Source organism: Pogoniulus pusillus, chromosome 21 (assembly GCF_015220805.1).
Source record: "Pogoniulus pusillus isolate bPogPus1 chromosome 21, bPogPus1.pri, whole genome shotgun sequence".
Lineage (NCBI taxonomy): Eukaryota > Metazoa > Chordata > Aves > Piciformes > Lybiidae > Pogoniulus > Pogoniulus pusillus.
This window is the reverse complement of record NC_087284.1, coordinates 15139382-15161030: the sequence shown is the minus strand read 5'-3', so window position 1 is coordinate 15161030 and position 21649 is coordinate 15139382. Positions and strand designations below refer to the sequence as shown.

Here is a 21649-nt window from a genome sequence, read left to right as displayed (position 1 = left end):
TTTTCCTACTGGTCAAAACATCCTGGGGGGAGAGAGGGAGGAGGGGGGAAAAAGTTACACTTCAGCAGCACTGAAACTACCAGGCTTAATTTAGAATTTATCTGAGATTGCCATCAGACCAATTTCCAAAAAAAAAAAGTATTTGTGAAATGTCTGTGGGAAAGTGGATCTGAATTGTCTGGGCAAAAGAATGGAAATAAACACAGAATAAAAACAAACTCTCCGTTTATAATCTAGAAAGAATCCATTCCCAATGAGTGTGTCTACAGAAAGCTTTCTGCCCCAAAATGTCCCACTGCTTGTAGCAGCAGCAGGAATGTTAAAAGCTCTAACATGGACAAAGATCTAAGCATTATCTACAATGTTGTTGCTCTTAAATGTCATCTCTGCCTTGTGATGAATTGGTTCTTCTTGCTGAAAAAAGAACAGTGTATGTGCAGCAGTAAAGAGAGGCAGACATGCTCCAAGCACACACTCTTTGTCAGGTATTACTTCGGTGATCTGAAGGAAGCCCACATTTTTCAACCTAACTGCCCAACCCTAAATCTGAGATTTTCCAATCAGCTTAATGGACTGATTTACGGAGTTATAAGAATTCAATGACCAGTTTCTTTCACAAACAGAAACTCAAACCAGTTATGTTTGCCTTTGAGAGGCTCCAAGGGGGTTTAACAAAGAAAATTAATCCCCTTTACACGGTTATAGGACTCACTCAGATGATCTTCATGGATGTGCCTTACTTACTGCCCATATACCTCTTAAACACTAAGTTGAGGTATTTGGTTTTGAGTAAATAGGGAAACTAATTGGAAAAATGTGGTGACCTAACGTTTATAAACTCTTTGGGGTTTCACTATTTTCTGATTTTACTGTTTAAATATGTTTAAACATATTAGATGGAATTTAAAAGCAGAGTGAAAAACAGGAATCAGCATTTCCTTATTAATGATCTTCCACTTCTTCATCTGCTTTACTTCTCTAAAATTCTCCCCTTCTAATGCTTCCTCAGCTCTTCTTCTTCTTCTTATGTTTTCCCTTTTTTCCCCCCATCATGTTTTTGACTTTGTCCTGTCGTCTTGAATTTGGTGACTCTTCTGCTTGCAAAAATCCTGCAGTGTCCCCATGTCCCAGTGACTGGAATGGCCTGACTTTCTTCCAAGCTAGTTGGCCTGTGTTTGTATGCTTTGATTTCCTCTTTAACCGCTCAAGTTTGTGGTGAGTCTGAAACTTTTCCAGTTCAACCACTGCCAGCTCGGACAGAAACCACAACTTGCTAGCTTTCTGGCTTTATTTTTTTTTAAGCACAAACCCAGACAAGTAGTTTTTATCTGGTTAGACCTAAGTTGATGAAAATTCTTTTTTGTTTGTTTGTTTCTTTTGTTGTTGATGTTTGTCACCTCCATTACAACTCATAGAGTTACGGTCAGTCATTTAAAAGAAAATCAGAAAGACCACGACTAAAGCATTCAACGCACAAATTGGAGCATTAAAAGCAGGCCACAGAATCTCTTGGGGATCCAGGATCTAAACAGCCTTCTAGACATTACAGGCTGGAAAATCCACAAGAGGCAGCACTAGTCATCAAAAGCAAGACCAACAATAAAACGAAATGGACAGACAAAACACAAAGTAGCTCAGAAATTCAGTTGTTTACAGGCCTTAGTCAACACTTAAATGGATTTTTTTCTGCATATTTCCACAGCCACATCTGCCACATTATCTTTGTGAGGGCTGAATCGAAACAGCTGTTCAACTTCAAGTTCTTCAAAAGACACTGAACCTTTTGGGTGGATGGGGGTTTGTCCTGGCTGCACACAAGCTGTAGAACAGACCCCACAAGCCAGCGTAGGAAGGCATGTTAACCATTTCACTCAGTAAGCACCACCCAAAGACTTCCTGCAGAAATGCTTTCACAAATGAAGTTGACAACATCATACTAAAAGATGTTGGTTTGCTTTTATAAACAAGGGTTAAAATGACATTTTCCTTGTAAGTCTCAGTTGCCTGAAGACAATGACATGACCTGACCTTGCCTTCTATCAAGAGTTGGCTGATCCTATGGGAAGGAGAGAGCTGGGGATGTCGTATGCCTCAATTTTAGGCAGGGTTTTGCCACACTCATAGAATCCATAAAGACAAATTGCTGTGGAAGGAGCAGTTTTCATGTAAGTGGGCTGGTTCAGTTGATATTCAGAGGGACACTAACTGTCTGCAGAGATGGGCTAATGGGGACCTCATGAAGTTCAGTAACAGCAAGCAAGAAGCAAAAAAAACCCCAAACCACCAAAAAAACTCCCTCAACACTGATTTTTAGTGATGACATCAGAGATAATCAGTTCTGTGCAGATTAGGCCTCCCTTTCTTTACATGGATGAACTCTTCTTTCACAACTATCATATTCAGAAAAGGAGATACTGTGAAGGAAGAAGGTAGATATGACAGTAAAAGATTGTCCCTTTTCATCACAGAAAGGGAGTATCTAAAAAAATACCTCACAGTAAGTACCATGACTTCACACCTACTCTGGTTTGTCAAACTATTTTTACAACATTTCTATCACAAACTTTCTGTTTTAACTGACCAATTTTATGTTTTCATTCCCATAGTTGACTATTTCTGCAACTATGCTTCCTCACTGCACTTCCACTCAAAGAAGCAACAGTTGTAAAGTACATAAGCTGCTAGAATGAACTGGTAATAAAGGAATAGGGCCTAGTTTGAGTTTAATGATTAAAACTCCCATTATAGTAGTCTCTGCAATAACTTCAGCAGCTGTCTGAATCACAAAGAATGTGTGTGTTAGGTATTAGCTGGTTATAAACTGTCTGCACTAGCTCAGCTTTCAGTACAGATGCAAGGGATGTAAAACTAATGCATGACTGGAACATTTATACCAGAAGGGAACCTATACAAACAAGGATAGGAACTAAACAGCACTCAATCTAAATTCTATATTACTTTGGTGCTTTCACATACACATATTTCTAAACTTGGAGCACATGGCCTATTTCCACAAAAAAATGCTGGATTAGGATTTGAGTACATTCAAGAAACACTTCCCAAGACCAGCTGCAGCCAGAGCCAGACTGCCTTACAAACACTATATCCCTAGAAACTGCAGCTATAATGCAATAAGCATGGAGACATAACTAATAAGCCTTTAGTTGGAATTCAAAGTTTCTTTACACGTTTATAGTGTGCTTGGTGAGTAGATGTCACTATGCTGTTGTGAATTAAAGATTTTTAAGTTAATTCATTAAGCAATCACAGAATCATAGAATCAACCAGGTTGGAAGAGACCTTCAAGATCATCTAGTCCAACATTGCTAAAGATGCTGGTACTTCCACAAATAGTTTAACCTGTAACAACATTTCTCCCTCCATTACTTGAACATTCATTTAGATTACTCTTTATTTAAATGGCAAATTAAAAAGAAAATAGTAAAGCATTTTGCTTCATCAAAGAATTATTCCTAAAAGACAAAAACTGCACTATGCACTTGACTTGCTGGATGAAATCAGCATACTGTTTTACCTATACTGCTATTTAGAGAAGTAGCTGATGTATAGTTATGGAAAAGGAAAACAAAAATTAAGTCAGTCCTAACTTAACAGAAAACAAAAGATCTCTACAGCAACAGTAATGGGAGCACCTCTGCAAGCTCTTTAGCAAACCATCTAAAACAAACTGCTGGAACACAGGAATGTGAATGACTAAACAAACCCTTCAGTCAACATTGCCCAGCTGCATTTTTCAGCCTAATACCAAGTGAAACTGCGGAGCCTCCATCTACCTTCTGTAAAACTTCAGAAGCAAAGCAACATTATACAGTATATGTGACTCACAAACATACTCACTGAAAACAAAAACCACCAGACATTTATCTCTTAAAAACAGAAAAGACATCAAGTCTGGCACCAGTCTGCAATGCAAGAAAAACCATGTGATACTTAGACACTTGTGTATTAGTTTAAAAATAAGCTAGATAAGCATGTGATGAGTGACAACTCTGCACTTGACCTTTGCTTAAATAGCTCCTTTTCACAAAGTTTACACACACATCAACAAAATGAAAAAAGAAAAAAAAGGGGAGAAGAAAAACCCCCAACAGCTAAAACTCTACTTCTCATCCAATCTTTCGAAGACAAACTCTACAAACTAAACTCTAACTCCAGGTGGTTGCTTTAGGAAAAATAAAAAGCTTATGTTTTGCAGAAGGAAGTCAGAAAAAGTCACTTAAAAAATAAAGAAAGAAAAAAGCATTGAAGTCTTCTTGTAAATCAAACTGATGCAATTCAACATGCTATGTTTTGCAGACAGAAGCTTGGTCTGTGTATTTCCAGTGGGAGTATTCCACTCTGCCTAGTAGGCAAGAAATTTGGAAATAAAGTTCCTCCTTCCTGAGGCTGAATAGGCCTACAGGATTGCACAGCAAATAGGGATGCATTCTGCGTGGGATGGGGAGCCCTTTGTCTTGGGTATTGCTTTTTAAAACGTCAAACTGTCACAGTTACCGCTGCAGTGAAGGTCTTCACCGGGACTACACTAACATTCATAGTGTTTATAACTAAATCATTGTGGGCTTTTCTTCTGCTGCTCCTATTTATTTAAACATCTCAGAATCAGAGTGATTGAGGTGGGAAGGGTCCTCTAGAAGTCATGTAGTCTAAGCCCTTACTGCTCAGAGCAGGTTGCTGAGCATCATGTTCAGGCAGCTTTTGAGAATTACCAAGGATGGGGAACCTATGCCAGTGTTCAACCACCTCTCTTGGGATAAACAGTTTTTCCTTACATTGAAGTAAAACCTCTTGTATTTCACTTTGTACCCATTACCTCTTCTCCTCTTGCCGAGCACCACAGAGTAGAGCCTAGCTCTGTCCTCTTTTCTCCCCACACACGCAAAGCCTTCACACACTGAGAAAATCACACTGACCCTATTTTTCTCTAGGCTGCTTTCAAATGTCAGACCCTTCACTGGGCCTGTTCAGATGTGTCTATGCCTCTCTCATACTTCAGAGCCCAACACTGGACCTAGTTCTCCATATGCATTTCATCAGTGCTGAGCAGATAGGTTGGATAACCTCCCTCCATCTGCTGGAGGCACTCTGCTGAGTGCAGCCTAGGAGGCCGCTGGCTGCCTTTGCCACAAGGGCATATTTCTGGCACAAGCCTTAAAAATGTATTTGGCACATTTCAAACAGAAGGCAATGAGATGTGTGCAACAGCATTTTATAGCCTAAGCTGATCTCAGATTGAGTTCTGTGCTTTACATAAATGTATACAATAATGGCAGGGGGTGATACCAGGTTTTAGAGGACAAGTTGTACCATATTCCTAGTGGCACAAAGCATTCCTTTTCAGTGTCTTCCTCCATTCAGTGTACTCAAGATGGAGAGTAATAACTCAAAGTCTCCAGTGTATGGATTAAAAATCTAAACATAAAAGAGGCAACCAACAGTGATTCTGAGAAGAGTAATAAATCATCATAATTAATCATGACCCAAAGAGGTTAAAATAGACAAAAATGAATTTTCACTTCTCAGCACCACACTCCCTCCAAGGGCAACCATTCTTTGTCCTGAAATCAACCCCAAATATTGCAATGGCAGAGAAAATCTCTCTCTACCTCAAAACAGTAAGACAACTAAACTCTATATATAAGGATAGATCCTGCTGTAAGTAACACTGGCACCATCGACAGGTCAGTCTGGTTTCTTGACTCCTTGGCAATGACACACACAGGAAAGTACCAGCTCTCAGACTTGCAGTTGTGTCTGCAACAAAGGAAATGAAGAGGATCACACAGTTCCACTTTTCCTCCAGCTGCCAGGGGTATTTAATCTGGATTTATATTATTGCTACACAGGACAAGTCCCTGAAGATAGAAATAAAACCAAAGGGAAAAGAGGAGATTAAAGCAAAGTCTGACGACCTGCCTTGACATACAGGAGTTAATACTACACTGCAGACTATAACTCCTATTTAGGTTCAATTCATATAGACCTTTCATGTTTGTTACATAAGGATGAGTCAGGAGTGCTCCATTAGACCTATGAAACACTTCAGGGACAGTATTTGAGACAGTAATGGCAGCTTTTACTTTCAGGAGCTTTATAGATTATTGACATGCTCCATAGGGAATATAAAGAAATACTTGTTCTTTGTTTTCAAGACAGGGCACTCAGTGCTCATTTGACTGAAGCCTTCTGTACATATTACACTACTGGCATGCATCAGAGCAGAAGGGATTACAGAACACTTGCAGAAGTCTCACTCCACAGCACAACAGAACAGATACTCACATGCTGAAAAGGTTACACAATTTTTTAAATAGTCTAAATATGAGTCCAAGATCTTATTTTACCACTTCTGTTTTCTTCTTCTCAACTGAGTCTGGACTTCAGTTAAAAAAACAAAAGATGACAAGGGGAACTAATGGGTGATCTCTGTAAAGAGAGAGGAAATGTGTGAGATGATCTTGGGACAGTGAAGAGCATGGCTTCTTTAGTGTTTGTCTCACTTTTCTAGTGGTGGGGGAGATGTATGGGAAAAGCTGGAACTGAAGGCAACACTGTGTTAGTTTGAAGCTGGCTAGAATGTTTTGGTGAGAAGGATTAAATCACAGGCTGTGAAAGAGAAACAATGGTGATGTCTACTTCACTCATAGGCTTGCTGAGAGGTATACGAACAAGAGTAAAAACATAGATAAGGGAGTTGGAGCACAGCCTGAGCTCTGAGCTGCATTTCTCTCTAACCTCACCCTCCATCTGTCTGATTAATCCACTTTGCTTCCTAACCCCCCTGGCAGACTCTCCATTCTTCCTTGGGGCACAAGGTGACATCTGGGGTAAGACTGGGGAGTGGGAGAAGCTGAAAGGGCAGTTGGGAGCCCCTCCTGGGGACTCAGGTTTCTGGGAGGGCTGCTGTGTTTCTGTATTACCTTTTACCTTGTCTATTTCTGTCTATCACTGTATATACTGTAAATATCTGCTTGTATATTGTGCTAGCTGTAAACATAAGCTTCATTCAGATTTCCAGAGCCAGCTGAGTCTAGTCTGGGTGACTTCCAAAGTATGTGTGCGTGTGGGGGGGGGGGGGGGGGGGGGGGGGCAGGTAACACCTAAACCACCACAAACACAATATCAATTAGAAGTACAACATAGGAGGTTATTCCTCAGTATTTATGGTAATCTGAGAAATGAATAAAATGCTTCCCAGGATTCTGACCAGATCTCCCTTATGAAGTATGTTCATGGGCGTCAAGAGAAGAGACGCAAATGCTCTTGTCAACAAGATGGAATCTATCTCCAACCTCAGAAAGCACACTGATGTCAGAAGTACAAATGTATGAAACTGCAGACAATTTCAAAATGACCTCTCTTCACTCAGGCAGACTAGAACATGTAGCTTGTTGTGTGATCCAAAGCCGCTTCTCTGTGTAAGCATCTCTCATAAAGACAGGCAGGAATTCACTTTATGATACTGTGTGCTAACCTGCAATCTACTTCCAGCATGTTAAAGCTGTCTCAGCTTCTGAATCACAACGTAATGAGGAAAGGAGCATTGAAAGGCATCATCTGAAGCCACAGGAAACTACATAGCATAGCTACACAAAACAAAATCAAGCTCATTTCCCTCCAACAACCTTTTCCCAGAGTAATTTAACTTGAAAACTGAGGACTGTGTGAATTGTGGTGATCTTCCTCTTGGGTGAGCAGAGCAGCAAGACTGCGCAGTGTGGGCAGCCACCTAGTGACGAAGAAGCACAAATATGCCTGAAGCCGCCCAAAGTTTTAATAAGATGACGCAGTTGGAGCATGTGAATGCTGCTGTTTTTCTCACCAACTTGCAAGTTGTGTGGTGTACTGGAGTTTAGAGAATTGCACAGTAATTTCTGACAGCTTCTTGAATCTTTTAAGTGAACTGTGAAATAGCTAATTTTCTGTAGATGAGGCGTACTGGAGTAAAAGGAACTGTACCAACAGATAGAAGGAGGAGGTTTGATGCAAATTATAGACTCATGATGGCACTGTATGCAGAAAGAAGTTAAAACTTGTGAGGCTGGGAAGAAATAACCTAAGGGAGGCAAATGTGCCAAAATGGAAACAATCAAAAACTATTTTCTTTTAACGTGGTGCAGAAGTCATTCATCAGACTCAAGAGAGGATGTTTTCACAACCTAGAAAAAAGAATAGCTGTGGAATTTGTGCACACTTAAATAGTACTCATTACTTCTCAGGAACTGAGAAATAGCACAAAAACACTGCACAACAAGAATCCAAGGCCAGTAATGCTTGGTGTGTACAAACAATGCATCACAATGATCTTTGCCTATGGGAAGGAACCAGCATGTTGTACCTTCTGACTCCAGAGAGAAACCTCACTGCATGTGAGCAGCATGTGACTGGACTATGCAAAGAGCCAAGCAAATGATGCAGATTAGATGACAGTTTACTTAGACATGTCATCAGACCGCACCACTGATGAAACAGGTGCAAAATCCATCATTGTAAGAACAGAGGAATGAAAAATGTGTTACGGTACAGTTGGCAGATAGTATGGAACTGCAGCTGGAGATAACTTTGCATAGCAGAATAATGCTAAAGAAGCAACTGTTTGCTGGAGTAATTCTTAAGTGTCATATGTCAGTAAACTTAATGCAGGATCAGCTGAACATTTCTTGGAATGGAGGCAAGGTATGCTGTTCTTCAAAAACATGCTTGGCCTAGGGTCCATTTAAGCAGTATTTAACAACAGCAATCTGAGGATTTAATACTAGTCTTTGAGTCACACCACAAATGATCACAGCATCACAGGATGTTAGGGGTCGGAAGGGACCTCCAGAGATCATCAAGTCCAATCCTCCTACCAGAGCAGGACCACAGAATCTAGTGCAGGTCACACAGGAATACATCCAGACAGGTCTTGCATATCTCCAGAGAAGGACACTCCACAATCTCTCTGGGGAGCCTGTTCCAGTGCTCCCTTACAGTAAAGAAGTTTTTCCTCATGTTGAGGTGGAAGTTCACATCCATTGCCCCTTGTCCTTTCACAAGGCAAAAGTGAGAAAAGGCTGTCCCTTCTATCCTGACACCCAGCCCTCAGATATTTATATACACTTATTAGATCCCCTCTCAGTCTTCACCAGGCTAGAAAGCCCCAGGTCTCTCAGCCCTTCCTCATAAGGCACATGCTCCAGTCTTTCAATCATTCTTGTACCACTCCACTGGATTCTCTTAAGTAGATCCCTGTTCCTCTTGAATTGGGGATCCCAGAACTGGATGCAGTACTCCAGATGAGGTCTCACTAGAGCAGAGTAGAGGGAGAGGAGAACCTCCCTCGATCTGCTGGACACACTCTTCTCAATGTACCCCAGGATCCCATTGGCCTTCTTGGCCACAAGGGTACATTGCTGTCCCATGGATAATCTGCTGTCCACCAGGACTCCCAGGTCCTTCTCCACGGGGCTGCTCTCCAGCAGATCACCTCCTAACCTGTAATGGTGCAGTTGTTCCTTTCCAGATGCACGACTCTGCACTTATCCTTGTTAAACATCATTAGGTTACTCGTTGCCAAGCTCACAACTGCAGGTACTTGATGTATTAGTGAAAAAGTCATTTAAAGACCCTTCAAACTTTTTTTTTTCTCTCAACATTTGTCTTGGCAGGGGATCATACTCTAATCCCTTTAGGGAAGGTAAAGAAGCCCAGTTCAGGATTACTTTGTCACTGAATTAAGGCAGTGTGAGATCAGAGAAATTCAGACATTGTAGCTGAAGAGTTTCACAAGTTCTATACTTAAAATCCCAGGGATAGAATTGAAATTGAAAGAAGTGAGTTCAAGTAATGAAGATTCTAAAGAGCAGAAAAAAGTAGTACTGTGAAGAGAGTAACAGTGGCAGGAATCATGAAGATATGTACAAAGCTGAAAGACAACAGCCTAAAAGCCTGAGAAAAAATTACCTTCTTTCAGGCAAATATTTAGTGAAAAGTAAATTATAAAGAAAAGAAAATTATATACTAAATGTAGGTATGTAGTAAACTTCTTGTGTATAAAACTCTTTTTGAAGAGATCATCTTGAATTCAAAGCCATCTTCATGTGCTGGAGCAAGTGTAGAGGAGGGCAATGAAGCTGGTGAAGGGCCCAGAGAATAAATCTTATGAAGAGTGACTGAAGGAGCTGGAGCTGTTTACTTTGAAAAAGAGGAGGCTAAGGGGAGACCTCATCACTGTCTACAGCTACCTGAAAGGGCATCGTGGAGAGGTTGGTGCTGGTCTCTTCTCAAAGGAAAATAGTGATAGAACAAGAGTGAATGGCCTCAAGCTGTGACTGAGTAGGTTTAGACTGGGCATTGGGAAACAATTTTTTCCCAGCAAGAGTGGTCAGGCATTGGAATGGGCTGGCCAAGGAGGTGGTTGAGTCACCAGCCCTGGATGTGTTTAAAAGTTGTTTGGATGTGATGCTTGGGGATATGGTTTAGGGTGAACCTTGTGGAGTAGGGTTATCAGTTGGACTTGGTGACCCTGAAGGTCTTTACCAACCTGGATATTTCTGTGATACTTTCCAGGCTAGCATGGTACCATAAGCTTACTTAGAAGAACCTGCAGAACATCTCCATTATACTCACAACTCACCAAAGCTATCTTGTCTAATACAGATCAGCACAAATGGCAACATATACAACAATAAGAGGAACTGAGGACATCAACAGCTTCTACCTTCCCAGCAGCAGATGGGAATTTACTACAGCTAGTCCAACAAAGCTGGCCAGGCCTAAAACTTCTGTGGAATGCCACCTCCACCAGTATAGCCAAAGGCATAACTCCTGCTGCCCTCAGCTGTCAATTTCAGTGCATAATTCACATTAATTGACGATAGACACTGGGGTTAAGGCACTGAAGGCAACACAAATCTACCCTACAGAACCAGCTCTAATAGCGTTTGATATTTAGGCTAAGACAGAAACCAAGGTACTCAAGAGGGAGGAAATAGCTACTACTTTATTTTCTGTTTTCTTAAATTCCCTTTCTGCATGATTCATTCGAGGAAACTAACTGGCACCACACAACACTTCTCACTTGGATGCGTGAGGAAGCACAGGTGAGCAGTCATGTTCTCAACAGTGAGGATGCAGAAGAAGACAGATGCAAGACAGCAGAATCACTCCAAACACAGAAGAACATGAGCCACATTGATGTATGATAAGCAATACAGTTTTTTCCATCTTCTGAGTGAAATCCTTACCATGCAGTACTTAGAAATTTTGTAGCAGACTGTGGTGGTTGGGAATCAATACTCTAGCCTAGTTCTCAATTATAAACAAGAAACAGGAACTTTCTGGACATACTTGAATAAAAAGGTAAATAAAGAGACTGGATACAAAAGGACAATAACAGAACTTGCTGCATAAACTGTTCTTTCTTCTTCTCCTCTTCTCTCTGGCTGGTGCTTTTGCAGGGCTTTCACTGCCCCTGGCTGAGACTATTGTTATGGCTAAGTAGATAGCAGCAGTAAGGCCTTTCTGATTTCTCTCTGCCAGAAGAGTTATTCACTTTTCCTTTGTCCAGAGGAGTGGAGGAACAACTCAAGGGGGGGGTCATTGTATTGTTTCTGAATTGTAAATAATTGTAAATATAAGTAAATACATTTTGTACCTACACATTGTATTTAATGCTTATCTCTTTCATCTTGTTTGTAAATATAGCTTGATTTTGCTTCCAAACCTTCTGAGCTAATCTGGTTATTTCAACCCACCACACAGATTTAAAATCTTATATTCCATTCTTCAAATGTGAATTATTATAGTTGCAAGGAATTGATAATAACTGAAACAAACAACCTTTCAGTGTCATCAATATGCAGTTTAAATATCTAATTAGGAAATAATGACCTTGGATGCGAGTTACAGTAATTTACAGTGGAAAGAAACCTTAGGCAAAAGAGCAGAATGTTAAAACTTTGTGTTGTAAACAACTGTTTGTTCCTTCTGCCTCTGCTACAGCAGTGTGGTTTCTGCAAGCTCTGTAAGACTAGCCTTTCAGCCTTTAAGAATGCCTTCCATATAAACCCACACAGCTGTACTACCTATTATTTACATGATGTAAAGTATATTGTGAAGCATGACAAGGCAGAATAGATAAGTATCTGGTACATGCCTGCCTGAAATAAGTACTTAGGATATAGTACACCTAGAATCTAAATATGTACATACAAATATTGATTAAAATAAAATAAGAAACCCTAATGAAAAGGTAAGGTTTCCTTTCCTTTCCCCTTCCCTTCCCTTTCCTTTCCTTGCCAGCTTCTCTGTGTAATGGGTTAACCGCTTGTTTCCCTCCAACACAGAAGTGAAAGTAACAAGCAAACTCTCAGGGTTGAGATAAAGAATGGAAATGAAGAGCTTTAGTGAGAAAAATGAGATAGCACAATGTACAGTTACCTTAGCCTACTTGCAGGGAAAAGAAAAAACACAGCAAAATGCATAAAGCAGCAGCAGCCTGTGGATTAATAAACCCCCATCCCAGCAGACATCCCAGGGACATGCTGATTCACTGTAAGATAATCTAGCAGTACAGGAATAATCTATCAGGCTTGGATCAGGTAATTTAAACTTCACATTAACAATGCTTTTAAAAGCCCTTCTCTCAAAAGAAAGCATACATAGATGTGCAGGTTGAGGAGTGAACACTGATTTATGCTGTCCTCTCAGTACAACTGTGGTTCTATACTCAGAACTACACTCAAACTCAGATGGTCAGTTTCCTGGGCTGTATCTTAAACACCTGAGTACCTTCATAAGGAAATCTAGAAAAGTACCAAGAGAATGACATTATATTGGATTTGTGTAGTGTCTTCAGATGGCAGAGAACAAAAGGAAAACCTGGAAAAAGACTTGGCTGTTTGGGTATGTTCATACTGCAAATATGAGTTGCACAAGGTCTTAGGTCTCAAGATATCCTAATGCACATGTGCATACTGATATGTTTCTTTTGGTTTTGAATCCCCTATATAATGAGCATTTATTGCTCTCTAGCTGGCCACATCAGCAGTACAACTTCCCTGCTCCAAAAAGAAAGGAAGAGGCAGAAAATTCAGTAAGAGCATAGAAAGCACTTCAAAGAACCTACGTGCCAACCCAGCCAACAGCAAGTCCTACTGTGGGGTCATACTCAGCTCCTACTACACTTTCTTCATGCTTCCCAAGGTATGAAGGCAAAGTACAAGTAAACATTTATTTGAAATGGGTCTAAGTGGTAGAAATTTAGATATAAGGGAGGTGCTTGGGCCATGTCAACAACACAGACACATCAGTAAATAACATCCAGGCCACAAAGTTGATAGCTCAGGATAGAGAATTACTTAACTAAAAAGGTGGAAGTTCCAGCCTCAATCCCAGTAAAAAGAGCTAAGTGGCTACACAGGCTGTGAAACTGGCACTAATGAAGATCAGATCACAAGGAGAAAAGTTTATTGCTGTAATGCAAAATGGACTTCGAGAACACTTCTCTTACTTTGAAACAACAGATGGAATAATGACAGCAAGAGATTAGGGAACAAAACTTTATGCCTTTTGTCCAAACACCACCTAACACACTATTCTGCTATAACCTTGCTTGATCCAGTAAGATAATCTGTACAATACATGCTCAGGACATCAATAAAAGTGAAAGAGATTGAACAAAATGCCATTAATTCAAAGGAGGCAATTATTTTGGAGAAAAGGACAAACCACTGCTTCTAGTTTGAGATCCATTAATATCACTAAAGAAGTTACTGGTTACTAATACTACTACCCAAGCTCTGCTGGAACTGTTAATTTTAATTAACAGTTCATTTTAATTGACTGCCTATTTTATATACAAGGAAAAAAGTATTTGAAAATTATTGTAAAAAAAACAGTTTTCTAAGTGGTAACAGAAAGGAAACAATACAGGGAGGAAGAGTGACTTAGTTTTCAGGGGAAAGTTACAGAGATCAGGCTGAAGCTTGTACGGGGTACTGGGATCGTAAGGGTTCCTTATGTATTTGGCACTGTGAAACATTAAGATCTGCTTACCTATCTTTGTATTTCAGAGAAATCTGGTAAGTCTCTTATGCCCTCATTCTCATACTCACTATAGTCTCTGCAAATATACTTGGAAACTCAAGTATCTTGCTCCTGAGGTGGAGGGATTTTCTTAGAGCCATAGTCTGTCTATTGCCAGAAACGATTAATTGCCAAAGTAAATTAAACAGGTAAAGAAAGCCTGGATTTCTAAATGAGGCAATCAAAATTAGCAGTAGAAAAAGCCTGTACATCACTTCAGGAGAAGAAAAAGTTGATCCTTGAACAAAATGCAAGTCTCTCTAAGGGCACAGCAACACTTTTTTTATGGGTGAATGTGCCACTGTGTGAAAAATCTGAGCTGGCTCACAATGCACAAGAGCAGCACTTATCTTCAGAGAGATCCCTTGCCGAATAGGACTTCATTTTGGTTTGTTTTAGATTAGTATTACAGACTGCATGCTGTAGTGAAGACAATCTATTCATCTCTCAATAGGACAGACTTGATTCATGCAAAGGAACAGCTGAGGAGGCTTACATGCAGCAGCAGTCTGGGGGAAACTAACACGGAGACACATACACATACGTAGGCATGCATTTGTCCATGGTCAAGTAAGGAAAAGATTCAGTTATACAAGGACAGGAACCTTTTCTCCTCCGTGCCTGAGAGAAGAAAGAATCAATAATGAAAAGCCTCAAGTCAAAATTACTGAAGAATGTGACATCTTGAGTCAAAAACCAAATCTTACTCTAGGGTGTTGCATGTCAATTACACCCACATTCTCACACAGCTGCAGGAGAATGAGAGCTATCTTTAACAATCAGCTTGTTTGAAGACTCACAAAAATAAACTGGTCCTACCGAATTCCCAGAAGAATAGTTCCACCTGGCAAGTGTCCATATACATAAAGGGAAGGGGCTTAGCATGAGCCATTACACTCCAGTGCTTTGGGGCTGCAGGATTCACATGCTCCAACAAGTCTTCTACTCCCTCACAGAATTAACAGAAGAGGCCAAGAGTTCAGTAAGACTCCATGTGTAACTGGTAATATACCACCACCTGTCACAGCCCTGTGGGCACCATCAGGCCTCAATAAGACCTGACCTCAGCTGCTATCTTCAGTAGCCCCTTGTGATGGGTTCTGCTAGCTGAACCAGTCAATGATATTTGATACCACATTGACATCACGCCAGCGCTGGACAGAGCAAAAAGCTCATGAGGTTTGTAGTTCAGACTGTAATGTGACACTTTCTGTTCTGGTGGAAAGGGCTGACCAAGGCAAAGGACCAGAGGGCTTGTAGCTCAGACTGCAACATGCCAAGCTTCCTGCCTCCTGGGGGCTTACTTTCAGTTTCCAGTTTGGGGGTGTTGTTCCTTTCTGTTTTGTCTAGATGCAAGCTTTGAGAGAGCTGCTGCCTTGCTTCTGCTTTTTGTTGTGCTCCCCTGTGAAATACACTGTTCAAAATACTCTTCATGGTATTATTACATTAAACTCTCCTTATCTCAGCCCACAGGGCTTTGTGGGGTTTTGTGTGTTTCTGTTGCTCCTGACTGTGGGGGTAATTCTTGTTAGAGCAAGCTGCAGGAGTTCAGCCACTGTCTGGGAAAAACAACAACAGCCACTCTGGGCCAGGAGCCCCAGTTAAGCTCAGATCTGTGCCTCCAGTCCTGGCCTGAGCTTAAATGCCATTCCTGCATCCAACCTTGCGCTCACTTCCAGGCTGGGCCTCAGATATGTGCTGTATGTAGCCTTCCATTCAGTCTTGTCTCCAGCTCGATTCCCTCCGGTCCTGACTGGAGCTCCTGGATCGTCCCAGGTCTTAGTTAACCATCTGCCATGTCTAGGACTGCTTTTATCACAGTATCACCAAGGTTGGAAGAGACCTCACAGATCATCAAGTCCAACCCTTTACCACAGAGCTCAAGGCTAGACCATGGCACCAAGTGCCACATCCAACCTTGCCTTGAACAGCTCCAGGTCCTACCACCAGCCTCAAATGATTCTGGAGTGCTCAGGCCCTGTGGCACTTTAACAGTGTTTCTTACTATTTTAAGACTTTCTAGCCTGATTAGATTCACCTCTCAATAGAGAGCACTGTACCAAAAACTGATCTTCAAAGTTTTCTCCAGTCAGGCAAAAGAGCTCAGATCAAATATAGTGCTGGAAATAAAAAACTGCTGTGGCCAGATGATGGCAAAGTTGAGAACAGGAGCAAAGCCAAGTCACAGTGAGTAGTGCATACTGTGGCTTGTTCTTCACCAAGTACATTTTCATGTTTTCAGAAACTGATAAGCACTGCTGCCTTTCTAAAGCTACTTTTCATTTCCAGAATAGAATTCATAAAAGTCACCTGCAGTAGACAAGTGGAGAGGTTGAGAAGGGGAAAGGGGGAAAAAAGGACTGCAAAACACAATAGCCTGTATTTCAAGAGAGACAGGATTCCTTGAGCATGTGATATAACACAGAAGAGGGCATTGGTTAATTTAGTTACCCTATACAAATTATTTGTTTGAGGTTTTCAGAATACTCTGATTTTGCCAAGTCATATTCAGCTTTATTCTCCATGAAATATCTTTATTTTTGTAGTTTCTAATAATTTTCACTTTATCCTATTTCTGTTCTATGGACCTGAGGAACAGCAATAACTACTACACAAAGTAATTAGTGCTTGAAACATCAGGATCTAAGCAGGCCCAGAAAGGTTGTGGAGTCTTCTTCTTCAGGGATCTTCAAAATCCACCTGGACACGTTCCTCTTTGACCTGTCCTACTTAGCACAGGACCTGACCTACTTAAGTCTTGCTTTGCAGAGGGGTTGGACTTGATCTCTGGAGGTCCCTTCTAAGCTCTAGGATTCTATGATTCTATGAAAGGTTTTCCAAAGGTAACACTCTAGGAAGATGTTAACTGTCTGCAGTTTGACAGACTTGGGAAGCAATCTTTCAAAAACCCAGTGTGAAAATACATGTGCTCAAAATAAACTAAAGCTTTTTGTTTGCATCAGCCACCTAATGCCAAGTGTCTATTTTCCAACAGTATCCTTTCTGTATTAACCTCTAAAATTATGCTAGCAATTGCCTGTCATCACAAATTGCAATACATCTTCCATCTTTCACTACTATAAATCAAAAGCCAAATAGGCAAGAGCAGAGCTGAATTACTTACATCCTTGACAACATTTACAACTAGAAAAATACTGTATTAGATTATGATAAATATATATATATGGAAAAGAATTTATACCATCTAAAACTCAAAACAATCAATGTTATGCTAATTTTTAATCATTAAAAGCATTCTGATCACACAGGCACAAACAAGATGATGACAGGAAAGACAATAAGGGGAAAAAAATTAGATAAATTAACTACCCCATAAGAGCTCATATCCAGACTTCAAAAACAATCAGTGCATGAGGTAGCAGTTTCAAAAGGTATTATAATTCAGTAGTATCACAGAAGTCACCAATATGCTTATCATACCTCAAAGGAAGAAAAGGTAGCCACATTACTTAGCACTGCTCAGGCCACACCTTGAGTACTGTGTCCAGTTCTGGGCTCCTCAACTCAAGAGAGATGTTGAGGTGCTGGAACGTGTCCAGAGAAGGGCGACGAAGCTGGTGAGGGGCCTGGAATACAGCCCTGTGAGGAGAGGCTGAGGGAGCTGGGGGTTGTTTAGCCTGGAGAAGAGGAGGCTCAGAGGGGACCTCTTTGCTGTCTATGACTACCTGAAGGGAGGTTGTAGCCAGGTGGGGGTTGGTCTCTTCTCCCAGGCAACCAGCAACAGAACAAGGGGACACAGTCTCAAGTTGTGCCAGGGGAAGTATAGGCTGGGTGTTAGGAGGAAGTTCTTCCCAGAGAGAGTGATTGGCATTGGAATGGGCTGCCCAGGGAGGTGGTGGAGGCACCGTCCCTGGAGGTGTTCAAGAAAAGCCTGGATGAGGCACTTAGTGCCATGGTCTAGTTGACTGGATAGGGCTGGGTGCTAGGTTGGACTGGATGATCTTGGAGGTCTCTTCCAACCTGGTTGATTCTATGATTCTAAGCCCTGAACTGGTATTCTGACCTAACAGCACAGTAGGTTTTACTTAAACACAAGGAAGAGAGAGAGAGAGAGGATAACAGCAAAACTCTTCAATGAAATGTTAGTGACAACACTAGGCTAAACACGAAACAAAGTGAGCTAAAAAGATCTACTATTTACGTTCCTCTAGGCAGTGATTTCACACCTACACAGGATGCCTTGAGCAATGCACTTTGTATTGTACCACCTGGGGAATTACAACATGAGTTGGAGAGGATGGGAAAAATCCGGAGAGGACTTGTGTGCATGTGTGTGCATGTTTATTTTTCTGTTTTGGGGGGTTTGGCTTCATGCTTTGACATTTTGTTTGGGGTCTTTTAGGTTGCCTTTGTTTGTTTGTTTTAGTAAACCAAACCAGTTACCATCAAGTGGAGTTAGGAAAATTATCATGGGAAGACAGATAAAAATAGAATTCCCCAAAGCAGAAGCACAGAACAGAAAAATGCTTGTAGTCTTCTGGATCCAGTACTGCTTGACAGACAGAGGGTAGATTATTCAAAGAAAGAAAAGGATGAAATACAAGTATGATAATCCCTTAGAAGCCTATTAGGGGGACAAGAAGCAAACAACTATATCTAATTTAGCTATTATCATAGAATCAGTCAGGGTTGGAAGGGACCACAAGGATCAGCCAGTTACAACCCCCCTGCCATGGACAGGAACACCTCACACCACATCAGGCTGTCTAGAGCTCCATTCTGCCTGGCCTTAAACACCTCCAGGGATGGGGCTTCCACCACCTCCCTGGGCAACCCATTCCAGCCTCTCACCACCCTCATTGTGAAGAACTTCTTCCTAATAGCCAGTCTGAGACTACCCATTTTTAGCTTTGTTCCATTCTCCCTAGTCCTATCACTACCTGACATCCTACAAAGCCCCTCCCCAGCTTTCTTGTAGGCCCCTTTAATATACTGAAAGGCCACAATAAGTTCACCTTGGAGCCTTTTCCTCTCCAGACTGAACAGCTCCCACTCCCTTAGTCTCTCCTCATAGCAGAGGTGCTCCAGCCCTCTGATCATCCCAATGGCCCTTCTCTGGACACATTCCAGCACATCTACATCCCTCTTGTAATAGGGGCTCCAGAACTGGATGCAGACTGGAGTCTCACCAGTGCAGAGTAGAGGGGGAGGATCACTTCCCTCGACCTACTAATACCTATTAATACACCTGGCCTCACAATTAGGTGTTTACAGATTTCACGAAGCACTCTGCAACTGCCTTGTTAGAAATCAAGAGCACAGGGGAAAAAAAACAGCCCCTAAACACTTTTTTCTTCTCCCATTTTCTTAGGATTTTTTCTTTCAAGAAAGAGTTACATGAACTTACACGGAGGACTCTACGGAGCACTGGAAAAGCAAAAGGCCTGTACACAAACCAGCAAGGATTTCTTTTCCAGAAGGAATACCATCTAAAATATTTAAGTATTTGATCCTGTCTCCTTTTGTGTATCTTAGGAGTACTATACCGGCACTGTAGAAAGAGATTTGAATTCCTTGGCAGCGCTGAACGTTTTATACATTCGGAATAACCTTACCCTGTATTGATGGAAATAATTTCTATCAGCGGATTCTTCCTAATCTTTGGCAAATCCAGTCGAGCTCCCCCCAAACGTTTTCCATTATCCTTTTTCTGACCCAGCAATCTCACAGAATGACCTTCAAACGAAGCACAAAAATGCAGTCAATACAAAGCATGAGTCTCATCATACTTGTTTTGATTTGCTTCTCTCCTTCAGTAGCATTTATACATCAAAGATTGATAAGGAGAATAAAATGTAATAACGTCTTTTGCATGAGCTGGAGCACTTAAAAGGAAACACTGACAAGTAAAATAATGTTAAAATGAACAAATTATTTAATTCAATTATCTTTTCATGCTTTCATTTTTGGGTTTATTGCATTAAAATGATTTAAACAGTTTAATTTTTCAGATTCTGAAAGAAATATAAACATAGCAATATTTAAATATGTTACATGGTAGGATTAAAATGTTTTCCCCAAAAATTTCAATCAAATCTAAATTAGTAGGTAATAAACAACTGCATTTTCTTTTTTTTAACTTATTATGTGGAGAACCAACACATTTCAGTCAAAGACACCTGACTGTAAGTCTGAGGGAAAATGCTGTGAAGCATATGTGACAGCATGCTCATGGTTAAGCTGATACAAAGATTTACATCTGTTCCTCCCACACCAAAGGGATTACAGATCAGAAAATTGCCTCAAACACCTCTGCTTTACTCACAGAGAAATATACTCACCAACTAACTACCTACAGCAGTACATCAGTCATACTACATCAAGTTCTATATTTAAAGAGCACAAGGTTCACTAACATTCAGAACAGCAAAGAATAAAAACAATTGCGTGTATTGCTGCAACAGGTAGTGTCAAATGTGCCCAAGTTAGAAATATAAGACTTGCATAATTTATTCCACAAAGGAATGGAAAGATAAGAGGAAAGCAAGCAAAAACTATTGCTAGATAGTTGAAAATAGGTGGAAAGTAACCATTACTCAGAGTGGAGGGAAGAAAGAATAAATGGATTTGATGAAGCCAGAAAACTTTTTGATAGTACAAGAAACTATAGCTACAATCTGACAAGCATTTCAGAAAAGAGTTTACCCTAAAAAGAGAGGGGCAAAAGGAAAGCATGAAACTATGAAGTACTAGCCAAGCTACATCCAGCACAGCAAAGCCAAAATCCTATTTCAGATCAATTAACAACCAGGTTCAAACAAATCTCCAAACATATACTAGGAACTAGTATTTATAAACTAGCTATTTATAAAAGTAGCTCATCCATTACTCACCATATTGCGGAACATTGAAACTACCATACTGTGGAAGGCTAAAATTACCCCCTAAGTAAAATCACCAGAGTAGCTCAGAGGGTTTGGAAGCAAAATGAAGCTATGTATTTACAGCAAGCTAAAATCTATAAGCACTAAAATGTGTATGTACAAAAGTATATTTACATATATTTACAATTATTTACAAAGTAGAGACAACACAAGGACCCTCTTAAGGAACCCAAACACCCCTCTGGACAAAGCCAGAGAGGCTTCCAACAGCTGCCTTCTTTCCCCCTCCCCCTTTTTTCCCTCTTCCTTTACCTCCCAGTTTGTGCCAGCAAGAACTTCAGGACAGAGATAAGAGGCTATGCAAAACAGAATTGCAGATAGGAGCAAAGAAGAAACAAGAGAGACAGATTGTTTATGCAACTGAAAGTTATCCCCATTGGCAAGTGAATGGAATCATATAGATTTCTCTTTGTTATTCTTTTTGCATCCAATAAGCAATTATTTACTTTTATACCCTTTTTTTTCTATTCAACATTTCTGGAAAGACCATGTCTTGTTTACAGTTAGACACAGAAAAAAACAAGCTAAGCCTTAAAGCATAATACATATTTTCCCACTATGTGTTTTGAGGCATCATTCAATAAACTTTTGAATAATGGAATTTTGACTTAAATTAAATGTTGACTGATTGGCTGTTGACTATTTTGAATAACTAA

The 21649-nt window shown here is 40.6% G+C and overlaps 1 protein-coding gene across 7 annotated transcripts in view; it reads right to left on the bottom strand.

Moving 5' to 3' along the window:
* The window catches only part of CDKAL1 (CDK5 regulatory subunit associated protein 1 like 1), a 435672-nt gene that overhangs the window by 251543 nt on the left and 162480 nt on the right, over positions 1-21649 (bottom strand). For all 7 annotated transcript variants that reach the window (XM_064161063.1, XM_064161059.1, XM_064161062.1 and 4 more), the window contains one exon: positions 19665-19785. In XM_064161063.1, the coding sequence (XP_064017133.1) occupies positions 19665-19785 (121 nt within the window). The remainder of the gene's footprint in view (positions 1-19664; positions 19786-21649) is intronic.